The sequence below is a fragment of the Hippocampus zosterae genome, chromosome 2, assembly GCF_025434085.1.
Source record: "Hippocampus zosterae strain Florida chromosome 2, ASM2543408v3, whole genome shotgun sequence".
NCBI lineage: Eukaryota > Metazoa > Chordata > Actinopteri > Syngnathiformes > Syngnathidae > Hippocampus > Hippocampus zosterae.
Window position 1 is genome coordinate 32709374 of NC_067452.1, and position 12218 is coordinate 32721591.

Below are 12218 nucleotides of genomic sequence, written 5' to 3' on the forward strand. Positions count from 1 at the left end.
ACACACCACGCCTCATCGACAGTGCCTGTGAATTGTCCAACCGGGGTGGAGTCCCTCTTTTTAAGAAGCGGAACCGGAGATTGTGTTCCAGCTACAGAGGGATCACACTCCTCATCCTCCCTGGTAAGGTCTATTCACTTGTGATTTGAAAATGAAGCTTCATGAAGCACTTGTGATCATTTTTGACTCTTCTAGATGGTGCTCTTGGTCTAAATATAAAGGTTTGTGCATTGGAAATGTATTCAAATTGTATCACTCACTGTATATTGAAACCAAAAGTGCCATCTAGAGCAGCAGTCCCCAACCTTTTTAATGTCAGACAATATTTCAGAGACCGGCCTTTAAGGTTTGGCGGATAAATACAACAAAATAATATGATATGACCTGCATGAAAACTGTGGTATTTTCTAAACATACAGGTAATAATAAAAATTATAGCACGAGGAATGCCCTATCTGACCGCAACACTCTCTGGTCGCTATGGTAACAGTTAAACGTGCCTTCAAATAAGATACATGGCAAATACAAAGTGCATGAAAAGCAAGAACCAGCTTGCTCCTGGGTTTCATTTCACGTGACCGTCTCTTCATACTGGAGACGGACGTAACAGAGAGTCCGGTAAATTTTCAAAATAAAACAGATTCCGAAATGAATAAAACTTAAGTAACTTAAGTAAACTTATTTATTCTTTCTGTGCGCCCCGGTACCAAATGACCCACGGAACAGTACCAGTCCGCAGCCCGGGGGTTGGGGACCTCTGATCTAGTGGAGTCAAAAACTAAGTGCTTCATGAAGCTTCACTTCTCCATCACTACTTGGCAGTGTCCTCGAGGGTGCACGGGAGTTCGCCCAACCAGTCTGCAGACAGTCGTGATATCAGAATTGAGAGCTCCACTTTCGGCTGAAATCATCTTAACGGACGAGAACGTTGTGCGAAAAATAGGTCAATATCTATTGTCATATTATATCTCATTAAAGGCGAGGTCATTGATGATATGTGAATAAGAACGAGACTGCCCCGACCCCCCCCCCCTCCCCCTGTCCACATGTTAACTCAGCAGAATGACCTCCACAGTAGAATTATGAAGCATTCATGCAAATAGTCAAGATGAATACGTCCTACTATTTGGACTTCTTTATCATGCATATATTTCACAACAAAGTATCCCAGAGTTCGCAGTGAGTTACAATTTAAATAATATAATAAACCACTGCTGAAAATGCGTCCTCACTGGCAGGCGTAATCATGTGCCCATGTATTAAGTATTTTCTATTTAATGGTGATGATGTAGGAGGGCGGGGAGTTTGCTTTATGTTCTGGGGGTGTGTTGTATGAATGTGGCTCGTGATGGGTTTGGAATTAAAGTCTGTGCGCCCTGCTGACAGAAAGAACAACAGACAGCACTCCACAGTAAGCATTCATCTCGTTTTGAGCCTGTGCCCTGCTATTACTCTCCTTTTCACCCCCTACCTCTCCAACATACATTTCCTTCTCATCTCCAGCATTCCCATTCATCTGTCCTCATCCTTTTCTCTCCGATACAGGATCACAGCAGTATCCGCTGCAGATTGTCATCTCTCCTGTGTGCACGTCACCTCTCCATTACCGTCGTCTTCGCTATCTTTCGAAACAGTACAGTCGCAGATACGCATCTCCTTGCTTAGTGCTAATCAATTTTGACACCCTTGCCATGAATAATAAAACACACACAGAGGACAGACAACGAGGAAGGGAGAGTGCCGTACTATAAAAAGAAGAGGAAACTAAACCATTCTGCTTTTTTGGGTGCAGTTCAAACTACCTATCAGGGAACAGTCATCTTTTCTCTTTAAAACCTTTAGGCATAAATATGAAAGTAAAAGAATGAAGTGGAATCAATGTCAATTCCCTCGTGTCCCGTGTACTTGCATTTGCGACTCCAGAGAGCATGCTGAGAACAGCAAGTAGTCCAGACAGCCTTCGATCCCGAACACCCATGATCACCCCTGACCTGGAGAGTGGAACTAAATTGTGGCATCTGGTGAAGAACCACGATCATTCGGACCAAAGGGAGGGCGACCGGGGCAGCAAGATGGTGTCGGAGATCTACCTGACCAGGCTCTTGGCTACAAAAGTAAGTGACGGCAGAGAGGAGTAGAGTTTTTGCAAAGCTCATTTTGTTGCGGTTCTAGTCTCAGGTACTGCGGTCCTTGAGGGCCGCTGTGCTGCACGTTTTCCATATCTCCCGGTTGCAACTCATTCAAATGAGCAGGATCGTTATCATGCTTCTGCGGAGCTTGCTGATGAGCTGATCATTTTAATCAGGCGTGTTGCAAAAGGGCGAAATGGAGAACATGCAAAAAAACGGCCCTCTAGGACCGTAGTTAGACACCTATGCTCTCGTGTGGCTGTGGGATTTGGCCCAGCTGTGGAAAAAGTAAGCTTTTTCAAAACAAACTACACATATGAGTCTAGCGGAAAGCTAAATTTACACATCTACTTTCAAGAGATCAAAATACACAATTGTGTATTTAAAATTTAGCGAGAAAATGAAAAACACACAAAAAAAAGAATATGCAAACAAATTAAATTACATACTGTTTAGTTTCCGCTGAACATTTCCAGCCCTTCGCAAGACGGTTAACCTCAACAATATTTTGCTGCTTTTTTGTTTTATTTAATTTGTTATTTTTTGCTCGTGGTTTTGATTTACCACAAAAGTCCTATTTGGGAAAGAATGTGTTTGTATCTTGTTGATCTGTATTAATCACATCGCTAAATGTCCTATTCAAATCTCGTTGTCAACCACAAAAAACAGTATGAGCTTGAAAATATCCAATTATGCATTTTTTGGAGAGTTTTTTTTCATCGTTCATTGCCGTAACAGATTGGGAACAATTCAGGCACCAAAATGGACGTGTGGCACTGGAAGCCTGCTGTGTAAATGCAGCCCAAGACACCGCCAGTTAAAAGGCTTACTGATCAAGTCAAGTCAACAGTATTTCTAGAGCACTTTCAAACAACCATTGCTGCATACAAAGTGCTGTACATGGAGCAATTTAACATGCACAATAAACAGTAAGACAAATTGGTAATAAAGGCGGTAGAAAGCACCAAACAGTAAAACCAAGAACAAATCTAAGTCATGCTGAGTCAAAATGATCAAATGATTTCCATTTTTGAAAAGGAGAATGATGTGCCTTGCCTCAGTTCGTTCACGCTTGAGGAAACGTGTCTCTGAAGTCAGCAGGGACCATAAAACATCACTTATATCATGTCCCCAAATTCTCGTATTCTCTGAAAATCATTTGCCAATTTCTTTTTGCCTTTATTGGTTTAGTGTTCAAATCAAAGCTGGGCTGTGGCGCTCATAAAAAGAAACAAAAAAGATGTGTTTGGAATGCCGCTACCAAAAAAAAAAAGTCATGAGATGTTGGATTGTTGTGAGGCGGAAGAGTTGGTCATGCATGATGGGCAGTCAAACTTTATGACACCGGTTCTCAACTCATCTTTATGCATTATCGGTTTTCATAGCTGCTCGGAGTTTTGACTCTTCTTTCCTATTCAGGGAACGTTACAGAAGTTTGTGGATGACCTTTTTGAGACCATCTTCAGCACGGCCCACAGGGGCAGCGCCTTGCCACTGGCGATTAAATACATGTTTGACTTCCTGGATGAACAGGCAGACAAACACTCCATCACAGATTACGATGTACGACACACCTGGAAGAGCAACTGGTAAACTTTTTTTTTTAAATTACGTTATTCCTAAACCAGCAGCAATTTTGCATTTAACTCATTCACTCCCAAAGACGTTTTTAAACGTCTTTTCAGACTTGGTCCAGAATTGGCTGGTACTGAATGAGTTAAGTGAAAGAATGTCGTGTATAAACAACAGCACACCATTTCTGTGAACGTTCTACACCATAAATATGAGGAGCACTGAAAATTGCGAGAAATGTTGCTTTTTACTGGATAATATTACCGACGCTTTGTACTTGAGCGCTTGTAATATTTACTACTTCTTTCTTAAAGATAATTAATTGAACTGGTGCTGCAACAGGTTATCTCTGGATTCATGAGCTACAGTTTGGGTATCTTAATCAAAGTGAGGACTATGTGATGGTTAAGAATTTCCTCATTTGAGTGGAATTAAATGTTGATTCACGAAGGCAAGTGATTAAAAAATAAATTGAGTGCACAATATGGCAGTTAGCTCAGTAGTTCTCGATTTTCATACCCCAAGCACCACCTAAAATATACTGAGCTCTCCAGATGCCGTATTTCCGGACTATTAGTCGCTCCTGAGTATAAATTGTAAAATGCATAATAAAGAAGAAAAAAACATACGAGTCACACTGGAGTATAGGTCACATTTGGAGGGGAAATTTATTTGATAAAATTCAACAAGAAGTACAGACATGTCATCTAGAAACAAAAATAAAAACAGGCTGAATAAGTGTGCGATGTGCTAACGTTACATGACGCATGAACAACAAACTGAGAACGTGCCTGGTATGTTCACGTAACATACTAGGAGTTATTTATATAACTGTAGCATAAAGAACATTCTAACAAGTATACCAAAAACTGGTTTCACTCCTAATCACTAAATCCTATGAAATCTTGTTCCTCTGTGTCCCTTGGAAACAACTCCGCCAACTCCGGAAGTAGAAGATGTGGTGCTTCCTCTTCTTCGTTGCTTACGTCGGAGTCATCGTCAATTGTCTTTATCAGTTACCGCCAATGTGGAAAGTTTCAACACAGGCCTAGAGCGCCCTCTTACGCTTTAATTTGAATGTAACGTGAAATGATATTACGTGTGAATAATTTTCACACATAAGTCGCATCCCCGGCCAAACTCTGAAAAAAAAACTTTTAGTCCAGAAAATACGGTACCACCGTCATGACCAACATTAAGATACCATCGCAATGCTGTTTGGTTTTAGTCGTGAAAAGTATTGCATATTCTGGTTAGCAACGGTAATATTTCTGCACAGAACATTTGCATAGCCTAAACAGACGACAAAAGAAAACAATATTAATGGTTGCATTAAACTGTATTGCATATGAAAAAAAAATACGGTGTCAAAATAAATGTTCACCAACTAAGTCACATCACTCAACACTTTGGGAGGACAGCGGTTATTAGAGTGGACAGCTCTTCAAATGTGGTTTTCTCTTATATTAATTGATCTTAATGTCACAGTTGTGCATCAATCACGACAATGAACCCTTGTGGGTGTTGCCATCCACTGCCATTTTTTTCATGCCGGAAGATGATGAAGGTGATCCTTATTTGTGCATGAAAAGGTTAGAAAATCATCATAAAATCATCTTTGGCAATTTTTTTCCCCTTGCAGCCTCCCTCTGCGATTCTGGGTGAATGTGATCAAGAACCCCCAATTTGTATTTGACATCCAAAAGAACAGCATCACGGATGCTTGTCTGTCTGTGGTGGCCCAGACCTTCATGGACTCCTGTTCAACATCCGAACACAAGCTGGGGAAAGACTCACCATCCAACAAGCTCCTCTACGCTAAAGACATCCCCAACTATAAGAATTGGGTAGAAAGGTAACTCTTTAATTGCATTCGGTCAAATCGAGTATGAAAGCTGCAATATAAAACCATGTGCCACCCGAGTGAAAGGTTGAATGTGAGGTGTTGGCTGAGAGAAAAATATTCCTCAAAGAGCTGCACTTGTTTGTTTGGGGAAGTGCAAACAGGTCGCTCGAAGTCAGAGTACAACGTCGGCTAGAATAAATCGCAAAACAATTTTCTGCTTTCTTGCATCTTTTCAAATCAGCATCTTGCATCCCGGCTCATTAAGATACAATATGCAAAGGGCCAATTCCCTCTGATTTATTTTTTCTTGATCCTACTCATCAAGCGGAGATGCAAAACGACACAGGTGATTGGAGGATTTGTTGCAACTGTGACATTATTCACCGCGCACTGAAAACAGCCCCTGTTTCACCCCTTCATCTTTTATTCAGCATCGAAATGTTACTCAGCTCCAGATAAGTTATGCACCACTGATGCTTGCTGTAGTTGCCTTTCATGGGTGAGTCTATTAATCTCTAAGTAGCTTTTCAAGGCTGCTTCCTCCTTAACTCCAGGCGAGACAGTGTGAAGTACTGTGCTGGTGGTTCAATACTTTTAGCACCATCAAGTCAACCTCCTGATGCCCAGCTACCGCATTAACAGTATCGTTGGTCATGGTTATGAAGTGAATGACAGAATTACAAGTCAAGTCAAGTCAAGTCAACAGTATTTATAGAGCACTTTCAAACAGCCATCGCTGCATACAAAGTGCTGTACATGGAGCAATTTAACATGCACAATAAACAGTAAGACCATTAAAGCATAGACACACAGCCAAGTCATGCAGACATGAGGTAAGACCTTGGTGGTGCAGGTTAATTGGCTGTAGCTGAACTGTTTCTCTTGCTATGGAGCAGACCTTGAGCGATACATAATGGAAACTTTGATTCTGCACATAGAGTTTGCATGTTCTCCCCGTGCCTGCGTGGGTTTTCTCCGGGTGCTCCGGTTTCCTCCCACATTCCAAAAACATGCCTGGCAGGTTAATGGAACACTCTAAATTGTCTCAAGGTGTGAGTGTGAGTGCGGATTATTCGTCTATGTGCGCCCTGCGATTGGCTGGCAACCATTTCAGGGTGTCCCTCGCCTTCTGCTTGAAGACAGCTAGGATAGGCTCCAGCACACCCCGCGACCCTTATGAGGATAAGCGGATCAGAAAATGGATAGATGGATGGGTGGGTGGATGTGTGCTAAATTTATAAGAAGCGATATTTGAGTATGGTAGTAGTAGAAACACATGCCTATCATTAATTTCATTCGCAGTTTTGGTTTTGTTTGTTTTGTTTTGTTTTTTTTTAATCACAAATGACGTTATTGTGAAATAAACCCACAAAACAAAACACAATGCACCCCGTAGAATACAACAGAAAATATCCTTACTATGAGTGGCTCGGTCCAGTGGTTAGCGTGTCGACCGAACAGTGCAGAAGTTCCGGGTTCAATTCCCGACCTCACAGTGCAGAGCTACCAGGTTCAATTCCAGCTCCGGCTTCCCTGTGTGGAGTTTGCATGTTCTCCCTGGGCCTGTGTGGGTTTTCTCCGGGTACCCCGGTTTCCTCCCACATTCCGAAAGCATGCATGGCAGGCGGATTGAACACTCTCAATTGTCCCTAGGTGTGAGTGTGAGCGCGGATAGTTGTTCGTCTCTGTGTGCCCTGTGATTGGCCAGCCACCGGCTCAGGGTGTCCCCCGCTAACTACCCAAAGACATCTGGGATAGGCTCCAGCACCTCCCGCGACCCTTGTGAGGACAATGCGGATCGGAAAATAAATGAATGAATATCCAAACTAAAGCCACAGCAAAGTTCTCTGGAGTCTCTGAATTCAGTTGAACACAATTTATTTTCTTCCTTTGCAACATCAACTCAGCTTTTGTCCAGGGTGTGAATAGCCTTGGGCGTAATTGTAGTATCTAAAATCCAATCATGTATGGTAATGTTTTTTTCCCCACTTATAGGGGCAAATTTGGCTTTGTGGTTTTTCTCTCTTTATCTCAGCCTGCTGCATATCCCCTGAAATCATTGAATTGCACTTCGGCAACCTAAACACGACAAAGTTACTTTTATTTTTCTTCCTCTGCTATCTCTTGAGCAAAATGAAAATGCAGATGACAGAAATGAGGCCCTGACTGTGCTGATCCCATCCTCCAGGTATTACTCCGATATCTCCCGTATGCCCGCCATCAGCGATCAGGACATGAGTGCCTACCTTGCAGAGCAGTCCCGCCTGCACCTCAGCCAGTTCAACAGCATGTCTGCGCTACACGAGATGTACTCTTACATCATCAAATACAAAGACGAGGTGAGCTTCCACTGTATTATATTTCAATTGAAGACATTTCCATTCAAATCCACGGGCTGTCTTCATCGCGACCGTCTTGGCGGTTTTCTCATAATTCCCATGCAACGCCTGTTAAAATAACACTTTATTAATCCCGCGGAGCTTCGGATATCTCATTTATCGGGTGAAAGGAGTCAGATTGAGACACACGCAAGGCTACATTTGATAGCACTGTTAGCAATAGTTTTCCATCCAAAGTATTTTTTTTTTGTTATTGTTGCTTGAATCGCTCATGTCCTCTTCTGATTGTCTCTGTGTCGTTATTTAGTCTGCCGTGTATCACTGCAGTTTGAGCACTCTTTTACTCGCCTCCTGTACCTCGTGACGGGCAGTTACATATATTCTCATCAACCTTTGATGTCCTCCACTTTATCGCAGTTTTGCGATGAAAGATGCGAAGTTGCAGCCTCCCCTTAATCTCCTTCCTTCCTCTCCATCCCCTCTATTGAAGCTGTATCACTGTAGTTATGTTTGGCTGCTTGCAGCTGGCTCCATTCAAACCATGTGCTCCCCTTCATTACAGTCTATTATCACGATGAAGGTAGCTGAATCTCCACTCGAGATGTCTTTAAGAGTATGTTCCACATAATGACATGAATGTAGATGCAGAATGACGCATATGCATCCCCAAATCACCCTTATTCATCAGGCAAGTTGTTAACATCAGTTTCAAACGTAATCATTAGCAGGGATCCTAAAATTAGCATTAGCCCATGGCTTTGCTCATGCCTCGGTTAAGAATGTTCGTTATATTTTCTGAGCAGGTGGCGTTTTTAAATGGAGAAAAAGTAAGGGGGTGAGAAAAACGTAACCCTTTCTCTCGACAGCCTCAACAACATCAGTTTTCAAAACGTAATCATCAGCAGGCAACCTAAAGTTAGCATTAGCACATGGTTTTGCTCGTGCCTCGGTTAAGAATATTCGTTATAGATATTTATTATTTATAGATATTTTCTGAACAGATGGCATTTTTTTTAAACGGAGAAAAAGTGAGAAAAATGTGCGGAAGAAAAGTAACCTTTTCTATCAACAGGCCCAACTGTGTCAAGTAGTGTAATGCTACGCTTGTCTGATATCTGGATAAGAATGGAAGAAAACCGTCGAACGTCAAATGATGACGACTATATTTTGTCTCTCTTCATCGTTTGGGTGCAGATCCTGTCAGCGTTACAGAAAGACGAGCAGTCGCGAAGGCAGCGGCTACGCGGCAAGTTGGAGCAGGTCATTGACACAATGGCATTAGCTAGCTGAGGGTTAAAGCGAGCACTCAGCTTGGATCGCCGGGCAAGAAACCTTCTAAAGATACATTTGCGCTCCCGGACAAGAGGAATCCGAACTACAAATGACAGGAATTTAAAAGGTCATGAAGAGACAGCGAAGGTTGGAATGAATCGATTCCTTTTTTCTTTTTTTTCACTGAGCTGCAAACCAAGCCTGGAACAACCAAATTGAACAGATTGTCGCAGAGGACAGTGATTGACTTCTATGGACGCAATCAGGACCATGACCGAGGTGCAAATTCAACAGGCTTAAACCGTAAGACAAAAGAAACCAGGAACTTGATCCCAATTTGGGATTTTCCTATCCTGCTGCCATTTTCCGGTGGAAGGTCAGGCAGAACCGGTGTGACTCCTCGTCAGGGTGGACAAAGAGGAGGAAGAACCTTTGCTGTGGGAAAACTCTTCTTCTGGTACCGATTAAAAACTCCAAACCTAAGGAGTCGTTCTAGTCCAACCTGTTTTATTTTTTACGTGTTAAAAGCCCGCTTTTAGTCCATTGTCGCATTTCATTCCATCCCCACCAATCTGCCTCCTCTCCTTAGTGCTGTGCCACTCGTGTTTCTGCTGAATTTGCACAACAAAGCTAAATCAAAAGAGAGCAAAGGATATATGAACACATTTATAGCTGTCAACATCAATACAGACATTGTTTTTTGAATTGACAGATATGTTTTGAATTTAATGTACAAATGATATGTTTGACAGGATTTGATATTTCAAAGTAGAAAATGTGAAAAAAAGAAACGAAGGCGATTCACATTGACTGCGATGTGAGAAAAAATGTTATGTGCCATGTTTTACTTTGAATGTTGTTTCGTGCAAAGAGACTTCTTTTCTTTCGATAAAATGTGTTTTGAAATGTTGTCATGATAGGCATATAAAAATAGGTACCGGTACATGGAAAAATAGATATATAAATTGCAGAAACTTTCTATATTTCATGAAGTTTTCATCCAAAAGCCACCTATGGGATTTTTTTTTTTTTTTTTGAGCCAGTCAACTCAGAAGAATCTAATTTGGATCCCGCAAAATAGTCAAGCTCAAGCAGAAAGTCCCGACATGCTTTTGAAAACAAAACACGCCAAACATTGAGCCGACTGTTCCAAGTTTACACAATAAAATGCCTCTGGTGCGATGTATGATATAGCTCAGATATTGACAAGTGCTTTCAATACAGCAGCAGCGGGAGAAGTTAGGAACTTCACACGTTTATTCTCATCCCACCATTTCACCGCTTACACGGGCATCGGTTTCCGGCGTCTCAAGTCAGAATATTGACGGAATGACAACGGCAATAGGTGGTTCCAACTTGGCTTGAACAGGCTGTGTAAAAGGAGCGATTGATTTCGGTGAGATTGTCCTCATCGTGCCAATGACTAGATTTGTGTCATAATCCTTTATGGGGAATCCTGCTGGTGTTGGCCACGCCTTCGAAAGCTTCTGTGGTACTTTTCAGTTCAGTTACTTCTAAGTATGCCTTTTATTGTGTTGTAATGGGTGCTACACAAACCACCCCAGAAAAGCCATGTTGGGGAGTGGGGCGGGTATTGGAAGGGGAGGAGTGGGTGGAGCTATACACAATGATGACTGCTGATTGGCTGATAGAAAACAACAGAATATTGTACTGAAACAATGTACAGTGACAATTGTTTGCTTGATTTAACCTCTCACCTCGGTCGCAGGAACTGGCTGGAAATGAACCTTACATGTTGGGGTCAGCTGTCAGTAGCTGAAACAGTTTTTGCCTTCAGCCCCCACCCCCAACCCTGCATTGGAAACACAAGACTGATCAAGGTTTACTTACCAGAGCTCAGCTGAACTGTACTGCTTAGTAGAAACGTTACCGGCTGAGAGGCGTCCCCTCTCGTCTGTAACATTTCACAGAATTTGATTGGAAAAAAACAGAACTGTTTCGATGGGCTGAAAAAGTTTGAGAACTCTGTAATAGTTTTACTTCTATTGCAATCTGCAGTCAAAAGTTTAACATTAAGACTCCATTCTTAAAAATGTGAATGTGCTTTGTGCTTTCTAAATTGTATTTGATTTTATTTATTTTTGTGATTATTATTTTTTTAAACAGACTGAAGGCTTTTTCTCTTGCTTTGTGTGGTTTCATGATGTTTAAAAAGAAATTGGGTTTCCATTTCCCGAGCAAGTGTTCGCTTGAGGCCTCTTCTCTGTAGAATTTAGTGGGATTTAATTCGAAAAATCAAGCAAGCGCTGTCATGACTCGAAAACTGTTACTTTAAATGAATTGAAAACCCACATCACTTAAAATGCTGCTTTGAATATCAAACTCTCGTGTATTTAGTGCGGCATGTTTTCCATGACATTCATGTTGCTGAAATTTGCCCTGTTCAAATGTGATGAACTTCTGTCCTACTAAATTTTGCCGAGAACATATTGGCCTCGTTATTTTTGGTGGGTAAAAATGCTTGCAAAAAAAAAAAACATAAAAGGGTAATCGTTGATGTAAAGTGGGCCAATGTAAATCCTGTGATTGTTTTGCTAAATAGAGCACAAGACTAGACTGCATCAACAACCATGTCTGATGAATTTTTGAAGTAATGGAGAAATCCTCCGAATGTATAACTTGATCAAAGGCACAGTTCTTAAAATGACTTTGAAGAAAATGAGAAATGCTGCAATGGATTTCTGTTCTTATTTCAAAGGGCTTCTCCACATGTTTTGTTTCCTTCACTATGTCAAAGGGGAAAAAAAAGAAGAAAAAAATGAGGCTCTGTACAAAATAACCTTTGCCGATATTTCAGGAACCTGCAGCAAAGGGCTAGCCTACAAAATGTGGCGGTTCTCGTTCACGCTGTATTTTAGTGAAAGGATCGGAGTTATCGTTTCTCCTGTTCAAGAGCCCAGACTGTCAGCGATTGAGGCAGGAGAGATAAAACTGGGAGTTTTCTACTTTTGCAAAAGTACATTACTGTATTGGGATATAGCGGCCATTGAATTACATAAAAACACGTTAGAATTTCCAACAACACATTTACAAATTAGG

General features: G+C 41.6%; 1 protein-coding gene across 3 annotated transcripts in view; it reads left to right on the forward strand.

Moving 5' to 3' along the window:
• The window catches only part of LOC127596803 (plexin-A1-like), a 193560-nt gene extending 181707 nt beyond the window's left edge, over positions 1 to 11853 (forward strand). For all 3 annotated transcript variants that reach the window (XM_052059677.1, XM_052059679.1, XM_052059678.1), the window contains exons 29-33: positions 1924 to 2114; positions 3549 to 3718; positions 5344 to 5556; positions 7736 to 7886; positions 9081 to 11853. In XM_052059677.1, coding sequence (XP_051915637.1) covers positions 1924 to 2114; positions 3549 to 3718; positions 5344 to 5556; positions 7736 to 7886; positions 9081 to 9176 — 821 coding nt within the window. In that variant the 3' untranslated portion in view covers positions 9177 to 11853. The remainder of the gene's footprint in view (positions 1 to 1923; positions 2115 to 3548; positions 3719 to 5343; positions 5557 to 7735; positions 7887 to 9080) is intronic.
• The last annotated feature ends 365 nt before the right edge of the window (positions 11854 to 12218 follow it).